Below are 23,614 nucleotides of genomic sequence, written 5' to 3'. Positions count from 1 at the left end.
CTGGATGCTGTGAATTGTGTAAGACTGATGAATCACAGACCTGTACCCCTGAAACAAATCATACATTATATGTTAATAAAAAGAAAAATAAATAAATAAAATTCTTAAATATACAGTCTTAAAAAAAAACCAAAACAATGGCTCTGGGAATTAGCTAATATTTTAACTTAAATGTACCACAGTTCAGCTTTATTAACACAGGTAATTAATTAATTATTCTTCCTAGAGAATTGTTTTTATCACACCCTGTGTTTCTCAGAAGGTTCCGCTTTCTTTATCCTCAACAACTTTCCCCCCATCTCCTGAAAGCAGGGCTCCCAGTAAAAATAATATTCTTATTGTTTCCTACATCTGCAGCTTTTAATTCCCTTTAATTTTCTCTCAGTGTCCTTTGTTAATTTATTCCACTGAACACACATATACTAAGCATTTATGCTGGGCCAGGTGCTGAGGTCTCAGAGATTGACATAGTTCTTGCTCCTGAGAAGCTGAGAGTCTACTGGTAGCCATTCCAATCAAAGGAGACCTTTGCCTGCATCATACATTTTTCATACCGCTGTTTCCCATCTTTTCAAGTATGAGGACATCTTTTTTAAAAAATGACACAGACATCTCACGTAATACTAGGCATGCCTGGAATCTATTGATTAAGAACTATATAAGAGAAAGCCATCATAGATATTTGAAATGAATGAATATCTTATGTCCTCACGGCAACATCTACATAAATTTTAAGAGCAATGTGTATATCCATATGAGATGTTATTTATTCAGTGTATGGGCAGTAATTCATGGAGATCGTTTGCAGAATACTACCAGCCCTTTGATTCACTGGTGAGGCCCATGGTCTGAAGCACTCGTTTCACACCTAATTTGCCTTATGATTCTCTTATTTTATTGTTGTGTATTGTTACTTAACTTTTGCAAGTGCTTATCTACATAATATACTTCTTGAGGGCAAAGATCAGAAATTGGATTTCCTGTTTATCCTACAGAAGTTTGCTTGTGTACAGAACTGAATAGAGGCTGAATAAATGTGGTTTAATGTGTACCAGTGATTTCTCCTAACTCTTGTATATTTTCTGTTAATATCTTGCCATAGGCCTCTTCTTGGGAAATGAATAGGAAGCAGAGTCAAAACCTTGTGCAGGAATGCCAGGCTTTGATTGAAGTTGAAACTAGCAATGGCGATTATCCAGATATAATCCTGGTGAGATAAATTTCATAGGCTAAATGGCACCTTGAGATTGATTCACATTCATGAAGGTTAGAGGAATTCAAGATTAGAGGAATTCAAGAAGCATGTCATATTAGTACCTCAAAGTAACTGAAACATTTAATTAAATAACCTAATTTTTAGGTGAAGAAACAAGACTCAGAAAAGTTAGTTACATATCCAAGACTATAGAAACTAGTGAAAATAGAACTGGGATTTGTATGTCCTGACTACTAATCCATGAAGCTTTTCATTTTAGTTGTCATGGTGAGAAAGTTTAATAGTATGCAAATCCATATAAATGATATGTATACGTATATAACTTGAAGGTCAGCTTGAAACCTACATGCCCAAATCCAAAGCATATGACCCTTTCTGTAATTTATAATATGGATCCCCACCAGAAAGTCTAATTCTCAACTGACTTATGTTAGGCCACTGCCAAAAGCCCTAGAGAAGTCTATTCAAGAAATACAGATGTATTTCTGTTTGCTCAAGAAATCAGGTGTACCCCTGATTCTAACTTTGGTAGTCACTACCAGAGAGTTTTGTATCTGACCTGTAGATCCCAGCAGACTCACTTTACCTCACTGATGCATGTGTGAAAGAAAGCCTTTGGTATTTAGGAAGAATTGACTCAAGGACTGGTCATGTGAGGAACACTGCATCTGTGAAGCCATGTTAAAGACATTGTCCATTATGCTACTTAGTGTTCTTTGCACTGTAATTTAAAACTTCATTTAGACATTAGAATTTAGTGTCAGGAAAAAATCTACTTGTTGCTTCCTTTTATTAGAATATGAATTGTATTGCTCACTATAGAGTTCTCTTTTTACTTTGACCATCAAGAAGCTTATAGCTAAACTTTAAATAAGAATAACTATAGTCACCTAAATGGTTGCTGTTTGTTGACATGATAATATATGGGAGGGTATTTGGAAAGGGGCCTGGCCTTGCCGGGGTGGCTCAGTCAGTTAAGGGTCAGACTCTTGATTTTGGCTCAGGTCATGATCTTAGGGTCGTGAGATCGAGCCCTGCGTCGTGCTCCATGCTGGGTGTGGAGCCTGCTTAAGATCCTCACTCTCTGCCCCCCTCCCCAGTGCACATGTGCGTTCTCTTTCTCCCCCCTCGCCCCCCCGCCGCTCCAAAGAAGAAAGGGCCTGGTCTCATTGTACCTGTCTTTAGGTGAGATATCTCAAAACGCTATTTGGAATTGTGGATTAGGTTTTATTTACCAGCAAGCCAATAAAGACCATATGTCTTCTGACTTCAGCCTAAAGTCTGTGCCCATCAGCAGAAAATCATTGTCAGAAGGTACACAGTATAACAATAACGGAGGTTTTATTTAAAAAATGTTTTTCATAATGGAATATTTCAAACATAGAACCATCAGCTCCTGTGTGCCCATTTCCCAGCTCCACAGGGACCAACTCACAGCCAGTCTTATCTCATCCACGTTCCCTGCCTGCCCCCTTACTCCCAGGCATCACATGGCTTCTTCCATAAACTGTCATTGCGTTAAGAGGCCATCTGAAGGGATGTTGAGAAGGTCTAGGAGTCATTTGTGAAAGGGAGCAGGAAAAAACCTGCATAGTGACAAAAAGGAACGAGTAAATCCAGGATGTGAAGAAAGGAAACACCAAAGTATTTTTCAAAAGGAAAAGACTCAAAATTTAATCAACAACCAGAAAGGAGGAGGAAATGCAACTAGTATTGTAGAGAACATGATGTCGCTGCCCCTGTGAGCCATGTCAGTCCCCACCTGCTTTCTAGAATCCTGGTGGCATGTTTTTCACGTAGCCCTCCCTCTGTCACCTCCCTAAGCTTTGCATACAGCTTTTAGCAAGAACTTTTTCATAAATTACATATGACATTTATATTCAAATTGTTGTTGTCTTTTTATGTAATAGTTCTCAAGTTTTATGTTACTTGTGTGTGTGTTGGGGGGTGGGCTAGGATGTATTCGTGCCCCATTGATCCTCGTGGGAAGTCTGTTCTCAGACTCAGGGTGCCTGGTTTATTTCGATAAATATGAATTATCCACAGATGCGCATTAATTTCTGTGTTTGGCTGTAGTTGCAGTAATTCCAGTAGGAAATAATTGCTTCTGAGTGTTTGTACTTTCTTAAACTCATAAATTAAAAATAATTCTTCTTAACCCCTGGCCTTCTACCCAATTCTTGTCTCCCTATGGTGCTTCCGTTGTGTGTGTCTGCGCACATATGCTTTAATTCTGACTCTGCACCTGTCTCATTTCAAGAAGGAAGGCGCTCAGGACCAACGGTGCTGCGAGAGGTTATCACTTAAAGAAGCAGAATTAGCTACTACACAGGGCACTTCTCATGTCCCTGCAACCGGGTGGTTTTTACTATTTTGGTGAATTTACTGGGGCCCAGGGCCTTATTTTCAAGTGTAATAGGCTGAGAAATATATGTTCAGCACATCAAAGAAAGCCCACCTCACAGGGATGATTTCACATTATCCAAACTGATGGGACTGTTGTATAATATCATAATAGCAGCTGGGTCATTTGAAAGATAAATACCGCCTCCATCGAGTTGGAAGGCACACGCTTACACCGTGCATTCTCTCCCTTTGTGCCAATCTGCATGGGCCGGCCCAATTATGGGCTGACGGTTGCTGGTGAGTTATGTGCCTGAATATTTAAAAGGTTTCCAGCTAAGACAGGCTGCCGTGGCACCCTCCCCCCAAAGCATGACAGTGACGATGTTACCCACGTGACTGGCTATACCACTAAACGGGGCACTGGCCCAGCTCCCAGGCCCTGTTCCACCTGTGCTCCTAGGAGCGTATCTTTCTCACGTTGAATGGGGAACGAGTCTGTTCCTTTAAGTGCCTTCTTTCCTTAGCCGTGTCTGTCCGTCTGCCTTTTGAACGGATTTTTTTTCATAGTAGTGTACTTCATTTTTCTCTTTTCCAAGTTCCGGGCACACCTCCCTCGGGCTGTCCTACTGAGAGTTGTGCAACTTCGCCTGAAATGATGAGAGTACTGGTGGCTGTTCAGATCTCTCTTGAATCTGACCGCTGCTGGTGACTGCCGCCATGGTATCATTCATTCTCCCAGATCATCTTGTCTGTTGTGGCTCAGGGTTACAGCAGTTGGACCTGTTTTCCTAAGTCCCTCCTCCTTTCATTCCGCCCCATTCTTGACTGAATGTTCTTCATTTTCTTTTCTCTCCAAGGCTTATGGTCTATGAAAGCTATTTTTTTTAAAGATTTTTTATTTACTTATTTGACAGAGAGAGACACAGCGAGAGAGGGAACACAAGCAGGGGGAGTGGGAGAGGGAGAAGCAGGCTTCCCACAGAGCAGGGAGCCTGATGCGGGGCTCGATCCCTGGACCCCGGGATCCCGGGATCATGACCCGAGCTGAAAGCAGACGTTTAACGACTGAGCCACCCAGGCGCCCCTGAAAGCTATTTTTTAAGAAAAACATATTCTTTTGTTTTATTTCTTTTCTCATTGAGATAATGCTCATTTTCTAGTCATTTTTAAGGTTTGTCTTTGTTCCACACCATGTCTCACACTCAACATGCTCCCGGATCCTCCATGCAGCACTGGGCTTCATTTTCCTTTTCTCCAGTTGCTTCTGATCCCATAGTTTGCTGGTGTTGCTTCTGGCATTTTTTTTCCTTCTTGATATTAACTTCTACCTGGCCTTCTAGCCAGCACAGTACATTCATTTTCAAAGTCCATGCGGTGAGAGTGTTCTTGGTCAGACCTTGCTTGTCATTTGGCACCGTGGAAGTCTCCAACTGGGACTCAGTTAAAACTCTAGGCATTTTCTAGAGATTAAAAAACTGTTGTAAAAATAATGAGGAGTTTTTAAAGAACATCTTAAACCTCTTCAAAATGCCCTAGGTAGCCTCCCTGTTGGACCCTTGGAGACATTACGTGTGGGGCTATCCGTTTGCACTGCAGCAAACTTCTTTCGTTATTTCTCATGATCTCGTTAGCACAGGTACAGTCCCCTCCACACCTTCAGGGGAACTGATGTGATCCAGATTTATTATCTCTGACCCTGTAAAACTTTATTCGGAAATTCTTCCGTGTGTGTTCCTATGTATGTGTCTGTTAGTGGGGTGAGCCTTTCCTCTTTCTTTGTGGCCATGATGAAATTCAGGTACTATGCTTCATGTGTATCATCTCATCTGATTTTTCTGAATTTAACCTGAGGGGTTAAATTCTCTTTTCATCCCCATCTTACAGGTGAGGAAAATAAACTTGCTCAGGGTCACACTGCCAGGAAGTGGTCACCTTGAACCCTAGCTGTTGAGCTTGACCTCCCACTTTTTTAACCACGTCTCCTTATGACTTCTCCCTTCATCCTCCATCTCCCTGCACTGTCCTCCGTGTCTGTTCACCCAGCCCATTCCACACAGGTTGGTTGGAGTACACAGATAGACTTTACTCAGGGGCGAGGATTTCAAGGTACAAATAGATACCGCATTGAATAACGTTCAGCATTTTGGCTTTGGTTTCCTAAATTCCATAGATGGGCCTTCTCCGGGCAAGAGTCTTGAATTTATTTTAAAAAATCAGTCCACAGTCCTTGCCCACATTAAGCTAACTTCCCTTTAGCTCATGTCTCCCCTTATCCACCCTAAATCTGACCTATCCAATAAAGTTTCATCTTCCATGTTCAAAACACATACCCTGCCCTCCCTGATTCTGAACTCTTTCTGTCTCAGGCATTTCCAAACCCATGTGTAAAGTTCGGATTTGTCCCCATTAACCCCAGATGGGAAGGAAGTAGAAATTCTTTCAGGTCACCCCCTGTAGATGCACCAGCCTCTGTCAGGGGGATCAGTGTCTGAGTGAAGGTTGCTACAGTTCTGCTTTACTAGAGCATTGCCCTGTGGTACTGTTGTAATTAAGAGTTTGTCTAAGATCAGTTCAAAACTCGAGCGCACTGCTATGTGATATATTGGCAGTTCAACTTTACTCCAGGCAAAAGTTTGGCTTATGAGCCCCATACCACATTGGTGTCCCTCAAAATCAAGCCATCTGATCAACTGGCACTGCACCGTGTTTAATAGAAGAAATGAAAATAAAAGCAAAACAGTGGGACTAGATTATCGAGCATCCTAGCAAAGAGGTAACAGTCTCAAGTTATGTCACCAGATGAGCCATAGGAAGAGACTGTACAGACTAGATGTCCTAGGGGGTCTGTTCTGAAAGGGGACTGGGAAAATTAGGTTGCTAGGCTATAGCAGAAGGTCAGAAAAGCAAATGATCAATTTGAAGAAAGATTCAAAATTCAGGAATACCAGGAGAATAACATTACCAATGCCAACAGTAAGTCAGAGAAGTTGAGTTGAGTGGGAATAATTTTCTGAGACTGGAGTCAGAGCATAAAAGTATCAACTTTTTGTTGCCCTTGTGCATGCTTTTATTCATCATGTGCTCCAAATTGACATTATGCATATTTTCTGATTCTGATAGGAAGCAACATTTACCTTCTTCCTAAATACTGGTATTTGTCATTTTTCTGAATTATATAATAATCTTTTTTTCTTTTTCTGCTCTGAATATCAGTGGCAAACCCAGGTTGCTAAGACAGTGAAAGAACACCTGTCATGGTTACTTCAAGTTGGGTTAGACGTGCTTAGTTAGTAAGCAGAAACCCTACTACCTTTTTGGTTGGCTTGACTTGAGCCTTTTTGCCCGCTGTGGTCATGTGGGCCTTTTTTTGGCTTGCACCTGGTCTCGGGAACAGATTGGCAGATGGATTCATTTCATTTTTCCCAATCTGCAGATATTTTTTAAAAAAATTGATGACCAGATCGTTGACAGATGTATTTTAAGAGTTTGGCAGGGAAGTCTCTGTATTTGCTATGAAAGATGTAACCTCCAGTGTCTAGCCCAGAATGTGGAACTTTGTGGGGCTAAGGAAAGACATATGAATAAAGGAATGAGTGGATGGAGCCATCTTCCTGTCTCAGAATGAAGTCCTTTATTACAGTTATGCCTCGTTAGCTCTTTGGGGACATCTTTCAAAAGAGGCTGAATCCAGCTCAGGGAAGTCATCAACCAGTTCTGAATCTCTAGTGCCACTGACAGGGTCTCTGTGGTATGTCAGACAAGCTGGGAGCCATCTGGAATAGCTGATGAGTCTCCAGTGTCTGGGTCTATGCTCTGTGGTAGCCAAAACCAAACCACACCACAACCCCCAGAAAAAACAGCTATAAGCCCTCTGTTTTGGCATCAGTACTATATGACAATGAAGTTAAAAGATGACTCAGTAACCCAAGTGCGGCTAAAAAAGGAAGGAAAGCAAGTAACCCGCATAACCAGTCCCTAAATCAGCTGCTTTCACCCTAAATATGCATCATTTTTCAATTCCTAACAGAAATTGTTTTTTTAAGGGGAAACTGCAATGGTATTGCAAGAACATGATTTCAGATGGTCGAAGTTGCCTTAATTTCAAAAGCAGGCCATTTCTTAAGTTTTCCTGGCTGATGATGTTACCGTTGCCTCTGAACTTGCATAATGCTGTGATTGGTGCTAACAGTATCAGAAATTTCACAGGTAGAGCCAACTCCTTTAGGAGATGCAAACCAGAGCTGCCCTAAGGGCTGTAGAGGAAAAAATGGCTGTACTCACTCTCCACAGTATAATTCATCAGCTCACCAGCGGACTTACAGACTTACAACAGACACAGAGACAGCATGTGATACAGCCCCTGACCCAAAGGACGATCTCGGGAGCAACTTATGAACCTGAATATTCAAGTGCCAGTGTGTGGACTACCAGCGACCATGTACCAATTAAGACAAATGTATAAACAATACTATATCAGATTCTGAGAGACACCAAATATATATATATATATGATCCTTGCTCTAAAGGAGCAGGAAAATTGCAAGAGATTTTTACAAAACCACCTGTTAACATTATTTTACAGAAAGTTGACAGACTCTGCGCTCTGACGGACTGACCCAAGTTCAAAGTCAGACCTACATGCCACTTACCGGTTGTATCAACTTATGGTCTTCTGTTTTCTTATCTATAAAATGGAAATAATCTTACCTACTCTCAAGATTGTTACGAGAATTAATGTGATGATATGTGACAGAATGAAAATAATTATTTGTGTTATGAAAAACATTTTTAAACACCATTTTCTGTAATTCTGAAGAGGGCAAGTTCAGCCTTTATTGGTTGGGCCAGGACATGGGAGGAAAGAATGAAAATTGAGAGACTGAAATTGTTCTGTGGAAGCAAAGGGAGAGCTGGGAGGGTGCATGTGAGGGGTTGGGGGAAGGAGGAAGGGCATCCCGGAAGCCAAAAAACATGGTACTGCAGAATTGGAGAGGCTGGAGGGGGCAGTGTGCGGAGAGAGGTGAGCAGGCAGCCAGCAGTCGAAGACATAGAAATAGAGGTGCTTCATGGTTATTTGAAATAGATTTTTGCCTTATGTAAACACTTCTGCCATTTGTCAATACATGTCTTTAGTAAATTCTGCACATTTATTAGTGCTTTGTAGCGTTGGATTTGTTTTGGGGAGGTGGACCCAAGTTTCAAATTCTGCTCTGAAGTATCATGTAAGAATCAAGGCCGCTGTAGGATCCCAGTCTTATCTGGGCTACATAGGTAAGATGCTTGGCTCTTAATACTAATAAAAAATTGTTTGCAATTTGCTAGTAATAGTGTTTCAGAGAAAGGAAGAAATCAGTATGGTCTGGAGTAACTGAAAAGGACATTTTGGAAAGAGCAGACCTTATACTTGTCTTGAAAGGTATGAAACACAAGAGGGAAGGAAAGAGAGGCATACCACGTAGAGAGAACAGCACGGGCCAAGGTGTGGAGGTGCTTACAGGGAATTCTGAGGACAGCCTTCTGGTTAGAGCAGAGGGTGTTTTTTAAGAAGTACTGAAATTATGTTCACATAACTTAGAATCATATTGAGAAGGGCTTTGAAAGCCAGGTACAGAGTTTGTACTTGAGGTAGTAACCAGTCAGGACCTGTGGAACGTTTTGAGAAGGAACATTGGATCATGGAGATTTTGTGTAGGAAAATGAATCGAGTTGGGGTGATGCTCTTGTACTGGACGGAGGAGAAGAAGACCAAAAAATCAAGTAGGATCTGCTGCTTAAGAATTGCAGTATAAGGATGACAAGGAAAATGGAACCATTTGGAGGAAAGCAGAGCAGACACTGGAGGGGAGCATGGAAGACGAAGCAGGGAGAGCAGTTTGGAGATGGCAGCCAGGAACAGCATGCTGTTGCAAGCAGGAAGAGAAGAGCTGACGGGGGGTCGGAGTGGGTACCCGTGGGGCTGAAGATTTGAAGTTCCAGCAAAACCTGCAAGTGTCATGCAGTCTGTTGGAAGCAAACTGGAGCAAAGGTGGAAAGTTAAGGTTGGTGATGCTGATCAGGCCATTGTTTGCATAAGGGGAATGGTTGGACCCCTGAACTTTTAATAGGTTTGTTTGAGGGATTAAGTGTGGGCAGAAAAATAAAGATCCCAGGAGATTTGGGACCCAGAAGATTATAGAATTCAAGGGAAGAAGGAACAGCAAGAGACTTCTTCATGTTTCCTCATCTCAATAAATGGCACCACCATTCACAGCTACTCAGGCCCCAGCCTAGGAGGCATCCTGAATTCCTCTCCTTCTTTCACACCCGGCACGCACCCTGTCAGCCAGTCCTGCCCAGTCAACCTTTGAATGTATACCTGTGTTATCTCCTCCACAGCCGCCACCCTGGCGAATTCACCAATATCCCTCGTCAGGGCTACAGCAATAGCCCTGTAAATGATCTCACTGCTTCTGTTGGCATCCACAGTCGAAAAATCTGTTTCATCCAAAAGATAGGTCATGCCATTCTCCCACTGAAAACCGTCCGATGGCTTCTGCTCACACTTCGACCAGAATTCAGCGTCCTTGCTGTGCCTCCAAGGCCCCAGGTGACCTGGCCTTGACCTCTTTTGAGTTCTCATCCCCTACCACTCATCCCTTCTTTCTCTTCACCGTGGCCACCCCGGCCTTCCTTGGCCTCCACACCCCGAGCTTATTTTTGCTTTCCTGACTTTTCCTTGGATGTTTGTAATTCCTGGATTCCCCTGCCCCCCAGCCCCCAGCAACATGCATGTCTGGTCAGGACTTTCTGTGATTCTGTGAGTAAACTGAGTGTCAGTTACTGTCGTCGATACTGGAGATACCACGAGAAGATCATAGACAATGCTCCCTGTCCTCCTGGTGCTTCCATTCCAGTCGGGAGCCAGACCCCAGACAAGACTAATAAGTAAACTGTGTTGCAGGTTAGATGGTGGCAAGTGCTCAGGAGGAAAGGAAAGCAGAGGAAAGGGGGAGGAAGCGTGAGGGTGAGGGTGAGGGAGTACAGTTCTGTATGGAGTTGGCACGAAAGGCCCAAGTGAAGGATGCGTGAAGAAAAACTAGAAAAAAATTGAAGAACAAGTAGATCAACAGCAAACAAACCTAACCTTGAGAGAGGAGGGCACCTGGCGTGGTTGTGGAGAAGTGGGTGGAGAGGAGACATGGAGGGGTGGGAACAGCGAGGCCCAGACAGGCAGCTGGGCTCGGTGCGGGGATTTAGGCTGTTCTTGGTCTCTTACCTGTGTCACTTCTCTTCACAGAACTGAATGTCACCTGACATCATATCACATATCCATCTTTTTACTTACTTAACATCTATTTTTCCCTCACTAGAAAATAAGCTCCATAAAGGCGGGACTTTGCGTTCTTTATCAGAACAGCGTCTGACCCATACTGGGAACTCAACTTTAGGGAATAAATTTATGGATGAGAGAGGGGAGCCTAGAACATAACGTTCACTGTGGAAGAGTGAAAACAGAAAGGCCCTTTGAGTTTGGCAGGAAGGCGTTACTGGTCTGGTAGCCTTTTTGGGTCCTTGATAATGATACAGGTGGAGATCGAGGGGCAAAGAAATAGAAGGAAAGAAAGCAGGTAAAGTGATACCAACCAGTTCTTAACGCATCCCTAACAACAGCTGAATTAGAGAAGTGCTACGCGGCTGACTGTGGTATGTTTTTTCCCCCTCTCTCTAACTTATTTATGATTTATTTATCCTCTTAAATAGATACTTCACAAAATTGAGCTTGTGGATATTATGCTGATCCATTGCAGCCCTTGGAGAACTGACAAATCCCGCTCTGCTCATTGTTAACATAATTTTAATTAAGGTATCTAAAACCGCATGTTAAAACTTGACTATAATCTCATTTACTGTGTGGGAGGTTAGTTATCTATTTCATGACTGAGGTAAAATCTTAGGAAAGAGATATCCCCAAACTGCAGAGTATGAAACACAGTTAAGCCTAAGAGACTGAAGAACACTTCTGTAATGAAATGAAGTAATGTATATGAAAGAGCGTTGTAAGCAGTATCAAAATATACAAATAGTGTCATTGAAAAGACAGCTGTATGTCTTGTTGTCTCAGCTTGAAGAAATTCAGACCTTCAAAGCCGCAAGTGTATTGTGATAGAAAAGAACATCCTATGAACTCAGATATTTACAGTGTTACTTAACAGGGAGTACTGTAGCTGTGAATTGTTTATCCAAAATCTTTTAAACATCTGTATGCCAAAGAATAAAGAAAATACAGGAAAGGAAAAGAAATAATCTCTCCTGCAATATAGATGGGAAAGCTTTGTGTAAGTACCATTTTTGGAGTGAGGGGACACATCTGACCCTCATGGAAACAACCTCTATATGGCATGGCTCAAAGAGAACTAAACAATAAAATGCAAAAACGGTTAATTTCACGAGGCTGTGCTAATAACACCACCAACAAAAGTTCCCTACCGAGAGTGCTGTCATTTTGGTTAATCTTGGATGCTTCCGTCTTGTCTGATTTTTATCACAAGGAAGAGTTACCAAAGAAAAGGAACACATTCTGAGCTGGATCATCATGGATTACAACAAAGTGGTTATAACTAAAGGCATTAAATAGCTCCTCTTGTCAGCTTATCTTGTGGTTGCTGTTAACTGTTGGGGGAAATAGTCTATGCTGCTTATAGACTGGTCAAAAAATATTTAGTTCGAAGTTAGAGGCACTTAAAAAGGCATGTGGATTTCCTGTATGTATCAGCATATTAGAAGAAAACTGTAAGTTTTATGATAGAGAGAAATAAGATGTACATTGTAAGGTCATTTTGCAAAATGAACTTTAAAAAATACATGGTCTTTATTTACTTCTGGGGCAGGAATTTATTTATAGTATAAGTACAAAACTGTTCTGAAATGAACAAAGCAGCTTAGCATCAGGTTTGTGGTTTTTTTTTTTTGAGATTTTTATTTATTTATTTGAGGGAGAGTGTGTGTGTGTGCACAAGAGCGGGGTGAGGGGCAGAGGGAGAAGCAGGCTTCCTGCTGAGCAGGGAGCTCATTGCGGGGCTTGATCCCAGGACCCTGGGACCATGATCTGAGCCGAAGGCAGACGCTTAACCGACTGAGCCACCCAGGCGCCCCAGCATCAGTTTTATTTCCGCCTACCTAACGAGACTTTCCTTGTTACGGCTTTGAGTGAAACAGAAGCAGCAGTGATGGACAGCCATACAGGTCTTTTGTTGCTAGGCTACATGTGTGCCCATTTAACCTGCTTCCTGATGGAGCACAGTTTCTAGAATGCCATGTAAAATATATGCCTGTGTTTCCTGGGAGGGGAGAAAAGGAGAGGTGATCGCCTCTCGCTCCCACGTTTGTTAAGCAGGGCACAGCGGGCTTGAAAGGCGAAGGGTACAGACACAGTGGGCAAGCTCCAGAGAACCCACAGCTCCGCGCCTTCCCCCAGGTCGTAGAAGTGGGGAACACGGTTGTATCTCAGGGCATGCTGCAGGGTCTTCAGGTCAGGTCAGGTCTTACCCCTGCCTTCTCCATTTCTGTTTTTTAGTGCCTGTTCCCCCACCTTCTCACAGACTTACAAAATACACGAAGGGAACATTCTAGGTCCATTTTCCTGATCTAAAGAAATACATTTCCAAAATGTAAGTTGGTTTTGTGTGGGCCTTGCAAAATGGGTCTTCAGGCCTCCCGAAGCTGAGGTAGACATGGCTTCTGATGGCTCACTCTCCCCACCCCCCAGCTCTTCCAACCCCCACTTCCGCCCACCCACCCCAGACATCTCTCTCACACACACACACACACACACACACACACACACACACTCACTCTCAGGGGCCACCAGCCCTCTTGGTTCCTGCATTCAACACATTAAGGCTCTGTAACCCCTTTTATGCAGATCTCCTGCGATTTTATCAAAAGACAAGGTGTCCCAACCTTGTCCCCTGGTTGGCCCAGGTACACTCCCCATTTCTATCCTTGTCTTCTTCCCCATCATGCTGTGGGGCCTCAGGCCCCAGGCCCCAACCTCCCCAAGGTTTTCATTGCACTGAGGTTGAGCTCATGCTCCATGTCTGCTCTGTACCGACCACCGGTGTGATCAGCCTCCTCAAAACAGCACAGGTTCCATGGTTGCTCCTGGTGAATCAAATACCTGGCTCATTTGTTGGAGTCATTGTTACATCCACATAAGATACAGATTTTTAAAAATACCTCTACAAATATTGATAGAAGTATAAAAATCCTGATAAATGGTAAAAGTAAATATGACAATTATGACGTAACCTTCCTGGAGACGCACATCAATATCCTTCTCTACAATGTGCACGGTTGTCTCCCTTCATAATGTGCATAAACTCTACTTCCGGCCTCTCTCTGATAGGGCCACTGATACTCAGGTCATTTCGCACCCTATAATGTAGCCTATATTTTTGTGCAGCTTTAAGTAAACAGCTTATTTTTCAGGTTTTAGATAAAAGTGACACTGAGGTCTCATTGAAACAAGAAAAAAAGGAAGTTTCTCTTATGAAAAAAGGTAAAAAAAATTCGGTTTACCTATATTAGCTGTGATGTTTGCGTTGTTTTCAGTATGACTTACGTGGCACATCTGATGTGGGATATAGATCAGAAGTTTGGTAGCAGTTTGGATTTTTAAAAGTTAAAATGTGTTGTTCCAGAAGTGGGAGGAGGGCTGGGTGGAGAGTGAGCCGCCGTTCCCGTGTGTTTTGGAGGAGCCAAGAGACACTCCCTTCCCAAGGAGAGTCCCCGCAGCTCTGCCACACGCGGCCTGATGTCTCCAGCAGTAGACTTGGACCACTCTCTGTGTTGAATTCTGTTTCGAAATTTGCAGTAGATTGATATGGGCTCTTTTATTCAGACTGTATTTTGAAAATTATGATGACAGTTCTCGATCTTCAATTATGTAGTCCTTTTCCTGCTTCTCATGATTCCCCACAGACCAGTTCGCCAGACACATCCTTTAGTTCCTTTATCCCCATGGGACATCTTTTGTCTCAAGTGAGAGACTTGAGCTTTTTCTAAACCTAGAGTTACCATCTTATAATATTCAATCCAAAAACGATTTCTTTGGATAGAGAAACTGTAAGCAAACCGGACTCAGAAAATTTTGTTTTCTTAGCATCCATTCATTATTATGACCAACCCCTTTGTTATGTGTTATTATTATCATACCATTCTCTCTTTTAATATTCTACCATTGGGCCTGAGCAGCAAGCCCATCATTTTCATGGTCCTCTTCTTATTCTGAAATAAGTTCTAAAGATTTTCTTAGCCTCTTTGACAGCCTCAGCTCCTTTTGGCTTCATCATTCCCAGTCCTTGTATTGGTCCATGGCCTCACTCTGTGCCCACTTTTGGTCGTAAGCTCTCCCTTCATACTTTGTTACTCAGGTAACATAACCAGCCATTCACGCACATCTTTATATTTGAACCCATTAGTGAGGTCCCTAAGAAATCACAGTTTTTTATTTCTCATCTTAATTAGGATAATTTGCAATTCCACAATCAGGATTTCTTTTGTAAGGCTTTCTTAATCTTAAAGCCAGTCTTTTATAGAAGTTTTAAAGTATTAACATGATTTCAAGTACGTGCCTGTTGGATTTCCAAATCATAATGGAAAAATTATTAATACAATTTTGATCCTAAAATTAATATTTAATTTCAAATATCCTGGGTTTGGAAAGAACAAATTGTGAAATGATTTTAAATGACTGTAATTATAGATTAGTTGGCCGTTGGCCTAAAAAAATTTCACTTTGTATGCAAGCCAGTGAGTAAAACCAGTGGCACCTGCAGTATTAGAAAACCTCTGTGTTTTCTCTTTTATATGTACTTAAAGGAGTCGGATCCTCAGCCATTCACCCACCATTAAAACTTCCTTTGTCGCTATGCCATTCCACTTGGCCTTTGATGGCCCTCAACTTGTTGCCAAGGCTTTACTTGGTGGAATAAGATATGTGGACTATTACCACAACAAATTCTAGAGACAGGTGGAAGAATGACACATTGACTTATTGCGTCTGCTGCCTCCAAGACACTCTTAAAACCAATCCAAGGAGTCAGAGCATTTCTACTCTTCTGTGAACTATAACGAATCACTAACCTCTCTGAACATACAATAATGAGATTCCCTCAGTGAGAAGGTTGACTAGATGACACCAGGTCTCTTCCTGCTTTAGAGTTCGACTCTTTACTAGAGACATGTTTGGGGTTGGGATCTGTTAGGATATTTTTGAACTGGAACCTAAAATGGAATAGAGTGGGATTCTAGGGGGAAGACAGGAGGTTGTCTGGGCAGAGTCTGGTGAGAGAAGGGAGTCCGACGGCCCCAAGCAGTCACCCCGTGCACACCAGTCACAGGTAATAAGCATCATGAAAAAGAACTTACAAAAAAACAAGTTACAGAGGCTCTTGGATTATTAGATACACCATCCACACTTTATTAAAAGGTTATTATAAGTTGCATAAAGAACATATTGGTGCATTTTTTACAAAAGGATGTTTGGAATACAAAGCCAAATTATCTATAAGTAGTTAATAAACTGTCGACACTTCTTTCAGTTCACATTATTGTGTGATCATCAAAATGTGATTGTCTTCATTTTGTCCGTCTTTTGAAGAAAAACAGGAGCCGTGCAGTGATACTCCAGAAATAAAGAGAAACTCTTCATTATCTAACCAGGAAAGGTGAGTGTACTGCAATTACACAAATTCCAAGTGAGTGCAATTATACTGTTGCAAAGTAATTATCAGTGTTTAAATACAAGAAGAAAGAAAATAATAGCAACAAGCAAAGGCAATTAAGAATGGAACCAAATTTGCAAAGGAGACAAGAAAGAATAGAATACGGCTAGGTTTCTTACCTTTTTCCCGAACCTTTTTATTTTCTTTTGTGAGGATTTGGGGATAATGAAATGGAACAGGCTTAACTTCCTACTCACAGCGAGCAACTAATTCAAATTACTGTAATGTAGTCAAAGAACTGAAAATGTCACATGTGTATAAGGTGTGAATATGCAATCAGGAAACTTGTTTTTTTGTGTGGCTCATTATCTTATTGTTATACGTATATGTAATTATGATAATTATTGCATGCTAGAATTTTCTTGACATGAGACTTTTGTCACTTTTAACATAAAATCAGCTGAATATTTTGGATGCCCAATAAAACAGAAAGAACGTTTTCAAGGAAGCAAACTCTTACCCTCACTTAGACAAACTTGTCAAAGGTGCTTTCCAGGCCTTTAGACCCAGTGTCTGTGAATCCAAATCTTGGGCTCTTTTTGCGTAGGAGCGCATTGAATTGAGTGTCGGAAAAAAAGAGAGGAGTTTGATTTTCTGCACTTGCTGACAGAGGAGTCCCTCTGATACTCAAATCCCCTCACTTCACTGTTCTACTCCGAAACCCCTCATGGCCCCATCTTGCAGGATATCTTGCAGGATAAGTTACAAACTCCTTAGCATGGCGCAAGTCCCCTTCACTCCTGGCCTTTCCTGGAGCCCCCACTTTGTTTCCCAGAATTTCTGAGTTGCTTTGAGTCCTGTTTTATCACACTTGCCTCTCTGTCCACACTGCTTCCTTTGCCCTCCGCAAGCTGTACACCAGTCTACTACTCTTTCCTTCAAGTTCGAGTTCAAGTGTTCTCTCCTCCGGGGCCCCCAACTCTCACAAGCAAACTCGGGGTTTCAGAGAGCCACTGACGCAGTGATAAGAGTGGTCATAACTCCTTCAACTTCAATAATTATCTGTTCGGGGCGCTTGGGTGGCTCAGTCATTTAAGTGACTGCCTTCAGCTCAGGTCATGATCTCAGGGTCCTGGGATCGAACCCCACATTGGGCTCTCCACTCAGCAGGGAGTCTGCTTCTCCCTCTCTGGAGATCTGTGATCTCTCTCACTTTCACTCTCTCTCAAATAAATAAAATCTTTAAAAAATAATTATCTGTTAAATATCAGCTGTATTCTGATACACCACTGTCAAGTGGAATTGTCCATCTGAACGTCTGTCTTCCTATAAGGACAGGGGCCGTATCTTTTCTTCATCATAACTCCAGCTGTCTGAGAGGTCTTCCCATAGTACTCCATCCAAAATAGCCTGTCCCATTCCTGATAAGGGATACTATCAGATCTTAGCATCCTGCATGGTTTTTTTCAGAGTACTTATTACTATTTTAAAGTATTTTATTGACTCATCTGTTTCTTTTAATGTGTTACATTCTAGCTTGCTTATTTTCTATCTTTTTCATAGGAGCTAATTCCCTCCACAAGAGCAGGGCTGTCTTGCCCACCTCTGTGTCATTAGTGTCCAGAATAGCAGCTGATTCAGAGTTAGTATATTTGTTGATTGACTAAATGAGGCAGTTTCCCCACCCCCCCCCATGTTGTTGCTATGCCATTTTATGGACAGTGCTTTAACCTAGAGTTATTTGTTAAAGTTTGAAATTCATCCGAAAACTAAAACACATTGTGTGTGTGCGTGTGTATGTGTATATGTGTGTGTGTGTATTATATGTTACTTTCAGGTTTATATGAGGTTGTGTGTGTCTTTTTTTTAAATCATCTTTGAATTGTATCTACAACATGAAATGTTAGAACTGTGGTCCGATTAAAACAGTCTTCGTGGAAGAATCTTATCAAACTCATTAATAGTGGTAGTGAGGATAAAGATGACCATAATAACAATAATGATTAGGTGCTATTTACTGAGCACTTAACTAAGTGTAGGGGTTGGGCTGAATTCTTTGTATGTCTTGTTTAATCCTCAGCACATCTCTGTGAGGTCGGCACTATTATTATTATTATTTTTACTATTTTAGTACAATAGAAATTAATTTCTCTGAAGTAAAATAAGTCTGGAAAGAGCTGGTTTAGGGCTATCAAGTGAGGCACAGTGTCAAGGAGCCAGGGTCATTGCCACTGCTTTTCTTTCTTTCTTTCTTTCTTTTTTTTAATTATTAGGTTAGTCACCATATAATACATCATTAGTTTTGGATGTAGTGATCCATGATTCATTGTTTGCGTATAACACCCAGTGCTCCATGCAGAACGTGCCCTCCTTAATACCCATCACCAGGCTAACCCATCCCCCACCCCCTCCTCTCTAGAACCCTCAGTTTGTTTCTCAGTGTCCATAGTCTCTCATGGTTCGTCTCTCCCTCTGATCTCCCCCCTTCACTTTCCCCTTCCTTCTCCTAATGTGCTCCATGATATTCCTTATGTTCCACAAATAAGTGAAACCATATGATAATTGACTTTCTCTGCTTGGGACTTATTTTACTTAGTGTAATCTCCTCCATTCCCATCCCTGTTGATGTAAAAGTTGGGTATTCATCCTTCCTGATGGCTGAGTAATATTCCATTGTATATATGGACCACATCTTCTTTATCCATTCATCTGTTGAAGGGCATCTAGGCTCTTTCCACAGTTTGGCTATTGCGGACATTGCTGCTATGAACATTGGGGTGCATATGGCCCTTCTTTTCACTACATCTGTGTCTTTGGGGTAAATACCCAGGAGTGCAATTGCTGGGTCATAGGGTAGCTCTATTTTTAATTTTTTGAGGCACCTCCACACTGTTTTCCAAAGTGGCTGTACCAACTTGCATTCCCACCAACCGTGTAAGAGGGTTCCCCTTTCTCCACAACCTCTCCAACATTTGTTGTTTCTTGCCTTGTCAATTTTTGTCATTCTAACTGGTGGAAGGTGGTATCTCAATGTGGTTTTGATTTGAACTTGCCTGATGGCTAATGATGATGAACATTTTTCCATGTGTCTATTAGCCATTTGTAGGTCTTCTTTGGAGAAGTGTCTGTTCATGTCTTCTGGCCATTTTTTGACTTGGTTATTTGTTTTTTGGGTGTTGAGTTTGAGAAGTTCTTTATAGATCTTAGATACCAGCCCTTTGTCTGTAGTGTCATTTGCAAATATCTTCTCCCATTCTGTGGGTTGCCTCTTTGTTTTGTTGACTGTTTCCTTTGCTGTGCAGAAGCTTTTTATCTTGATTAAGTCAGAAAAGTTCATTTTCACTTTCGTTTCCCTTTCCTTTGGAGGTCGGCACTATTATTATTTGGCAGGAAGAGAAACAGGTTCAGAGAGGACTCTGTGCTCAGGTGTAGTGCATTTTAGCTTTTATCCCCCAGTACCAGCATGACTTTTCAGCATCCCCAAAAAATGATAAAAAAAAATTTTTAGAGGACTACTTTAATAAAATTTCAGCATAAAGGAAGTTACAGTTAATAGGCTTCAGATACTGTATAAGTATTCTTTAAGAGACAAGCATTAGTTATAATGTTCTTAACCTTAAATAAAATATCAGCTGAAGTTAGGAGAATTAATGCCAAAAAGCTGTTGACAGTAGAAGCACATTCGATTTGATATTAACTCTTGTCCAATTTTTAAATGACCCATACAGTATGAACATATAAAACTCTCCAGAGCTGTGCTCTTAACACTTAGCATGAAAGGATTACAAAAACCCCCTCCTTATTTGACAGGCAGATCCCTACGTGATCTGACCCTACCTGCCTACACAGCTTTGTCTCCCAAATTGCAAGTCCCCCAGCCCTCCTGAACATGTTTTGTTCCCACAATACTGAAAGCTTTGGGTCTCATTAACACACTGCACGATTCTGAGCATCCTCACTGTGAGTTACTCTCCATGCTGCAGCCAGTTATACTTTTAAAACATACAGCAGATCACCTTGCTTCCATGCAAGAAACCCTTCAATGGTAGTACCTGCTCTGCTTAGAATAAACTCCAGTTCCCGCCCCTGGCCCAGGGTGCCAGCGCCACCTCCCCCTCCACCCCGCCCCCTTTCCCACACACTCCACCCCAGCGGCCCTGCTTCATTTCTACCCAGGATCACTACACTTCACCTGGAACACCCTTTTTCCTTTAGATCTTGACTAAATAGTTCTTTCAACTGACTTTGCCCCTTTTTGTTTTATTTCTGTATATACCTTCCCCCAGGCTAACATAGAGCTTTGGTTTAAAAGCCTCTTTCAGCAAATGAGACAAATAGTATGTGACTACTGTTGTTAAGAATACATTACCGCGGGGCGCCTGGGTGGCTCAGTCGTTTCCGGCTCAGGTCTTGATCCCGGGGTCCTGGGATCGAGCCCCGCATCGGGCTCCCTGCTCAGTGGGAAGCCTGCTTCTCCCTCTCCCACTCCCCCTGCTTGTGTTCCCTCTCTCGCTGTGTCTCTCTCTCTCTCTCTCTGTCAAATAAACAAATAAAATCTTAAAAAAAAAAAAGAATACATTATCGCCAATTCTATTTAATTGTGGCTCCCCCAAAAACCTTGAAACAAGATTTGTCAGGAATAAATAGTAATTTTTCTAGTTGAGAATGGATTTTCTATAACTCCCTAAATGACAGTTTTTAGCATGACATTTATGGCCTTGCTCTCCTTTGTTGTGTATTAACATTTCATTTGTCATCTATTAATGTTTCTGAATTCATTGGTACCTAATACGATTCCTGCTTTGAAATTATAAGCCTCGGTTTGTTTTTTGCACAGTGCACCGATGGAAGATTTAAGTCCAAGTTCTGGACACAACACCAGCTTCTCTGTGAGTGGACATTGTCACGTTGCTGCTTTACTGAGAGAGTCTTCTCAAAGCACATCTGTCAGGGAAACTGTAAGAAAACTGGCATCTAATTTAAGGTAAAGGTATTTGCTAACATATTTCCATGCGTTTTGTTGAACATTCTAAGCAGTGACGACTGCTGGTCTTTTTTCTCCTCCCCCCGCCCCATGGAGAGGTAAAGTTATCAAGAAGAGTCAATAGAATGACTTTATGACTTGTCTCCTAACTATATGGCTACAGATATACCACAGGTTAAATGTCTTTTGAAATAGAACTACAGGCACTAACTGCCTATCCGCAGGTGGCCTGTCACGTGGTCTGGCAGTATGGGGGAATGTTAGTTCTCTCCTGGATGTTATGAAGAATTCTAACTGAATTTCTTCCTCCCTCCCTCCATTCCTTCCTCTTTTGTTTTTTATTTCTTTGATTTTTGCCTGGTGAGGACCCTCATGACATTTGTAATGGCCTTCTGAAAAGTCTCCTTTTGGATACTTTAGATACTAAAGTAGCTTTAGATACTAAACTTACCAAGGGAAATTGAGTTTTACTTTCTGGCTCCGTGTAGGAGGTTAACATTTGTGGGCAGGGTAAATGAGGGATTTAGATGTTTGGATCTCAGTTCTCAAAGGATGCAGACAGAGATGGAATAAAGTCCAGGAATCAGAATTTTTCCAACTAGGGACCAATGATAGGAAGCCAAAGAAGTTAGTATACACAAGAGTGCTCTAAAATAGGTAACAGAGGGAAAGGGAGGAAGAGCACCACAGAATTAGTGGAGCCAGTTGGTTTGGTTAGGGTTCATAGCCTGTGAGTGTCCTGTGTTGTAAAGTAAGAGGCTTTTGGCCAAGGAGAACACACCACATGCCCTAGCTAGAATCGTATTTTCCATGTGGACTGTGACTTTGACTTTCTCATCAGTGAGCGACTGCAAAAACTTCCTGAAGTAGAGAGTTGGCAAAGAATGGAATTAGAGAGTTGGCAAAGAGAAAAGTAACTACAACTTCTACTCAGGCCCAGGCTTTGGTCTTGGGTGTGAAAGGAGACTGCAAACCACTATAGGACTTGAACTCAATTCTGCAGTTGTCCTGGACTTTATGGAAATTTCTGCGGCAACATCCAGGGCTGTGGGGCTCTGCATACATGGACATGAAGGTCCCACCTGTCCCTTAAAAACACACTCCCAGCATCTGTCCTGCTCTAGGAGAAAGAAGGAGGCACTCTTGTTTATGCATAGGTGGATCTGCTTGGACTTTGCCTCAGGGCACATCTTCACTAATGATACTAGGGATCCAGAGACAAGTTGTTGACCAAGAAATGAAGCTGGAGTGCTACATTTCTTAACATTTAAGTTTTGATCACTAAATCTGCCCTGGTACCTGAGTTGGCAAGCCTCCACTAGCCTGGGGATGGGATGGAAGCAGGTCAGACCTCAGTGTTGTACAGATGTTATGAAGTTGAAAAAGGCCACTAATCCAGTGATCTGGATGGATATTCAGTCTCATACTGACATGGTCTATGGTATAGTCCCTCAAGAATGGGATTCTCCAGCCAGTTCTGTCAGCATTTGTCCAGAAGTAATACGTAAGCTCCTCAGTTTTAAAGTAGGGTAGCCATAGATTTGAATCCTGGTTTTTTCCTTACTGGTTCCAAGATTCAAGCATGTCAGTTGAGCACTAACACCGGGTGGTATGCAATAAATTATATACAGGAATGTGCCCACATGTCCAATGACTGGGATATTGCTTCTTGATAATAATAGCTATCATTTTGGAGCTGTTATTATATTTTAGGCTCACCCAAGTATCATGTATATCTTAGCTCCTAACTCCCACAGACTTACGAGGTTGATATTATTCTTTTTTTTTAAATGGATGAAGAAACTGAAGCTTAGAGAAACTAATACACCCAAAGTCACAATTACACAGCTACTAGGACAGGGCTGGGTTTAAGCCGAGGCTCCCTGATTTGTTGTCTCGTGCTCTGAACCACTGTATACACACACAGACACAGGTGCATATATGTACAGAAACGTATATATGTATGTGTATATATATATGTGTGTGTTTGTATACATGTATACATTTTATCACACACACACACACACACACACACACACACACACACCCTTCGCTGTTCTCCACACTGAGATCTGGAGAGCCTTGTCTGGTGGTGTTGCAGCAGAGTTTGGGTGCGCCACTGTGTATCATCATTTTCCTAATTTTTTCCTTGGCTCATCTTTGTTCTTGCATTTAAGCGTATCATTACTATTAATTTTAATGTTACATGCGATCAAAAAGGGGATAATGTGATTGAGTGTACTAAGACATTAAAGTACATTCACTTCTATAATTAGGCATCACTAGAAAATTAAAATTTCCCGGAAACCATCTCCCTAATGAACGTGTAGAATTTTTGGTGCTTGAAATCATCACGCTATTATC

At 41.8% G+C, this 23,614-nt stretch overlaps 1 protein-coding gene across 1 annotated transcript in view; it reads left to right on the top strand.

Annotated features, from left to right (window-relative positions):
* The window catches only part of MORC1 (MORC family CW-type zinc finger 1), a 182,259-nt gene that overhangs the window by 136,639 nt on the left and 22,006 nt on the right, over nucleotides 1–23,614 (top strand). Inside the window, exons 20-24 of the mRNA XM_025866329.2 lie at nucleotides 1,103–1,210; nucleotides 14,030–14,099; nucleotides 16,203–16,269; nucleotides 18,004–18,015; nucleotides 21,104–21,250. Of these exons, the coding sequence (XP_025722114.2) occupies nucleotides 1,103–1,210; nucleotides 14,030–14,099; nucleotides 16,203–16,269; nucleotides 18,004–18,015; nucleotides 21,104–21,250 (404 nt within the window). The remainder of the gene's footprint in view (nucleotides 1–1,102; nucleotides 1,211–14,029; nucleotides 14,100–16,202; nucleotides 16,270–18,003; nucleotides 18,016–21,103; nucleotides 21,251–23,614) is intronic.

The sequence above is a fragment of the Callorhinus ursinus genome, unplaced genomic scaffold, assembly GCF_003265705.2.
Source record: "Callorhinus ursinus isolate GAN/ISIS: 27379988/994484 unplaced genomic scaffold, GSC_fseal_2.0 scaffold1, whole genome shotgun sequence".
In the NCBI taxonomy this organism is placed as follows: domain Eukaryota; kingdom Metazoa; phylum Chordata; class Mammalia; order Carnivora; family Otariidae; genus Callorhinus; species Callorhinus ursinus.
Note: the sequence above shows the minus strand (reverse complement) of the source record. Positions and strands in the feature narration are given on the sequence as shown.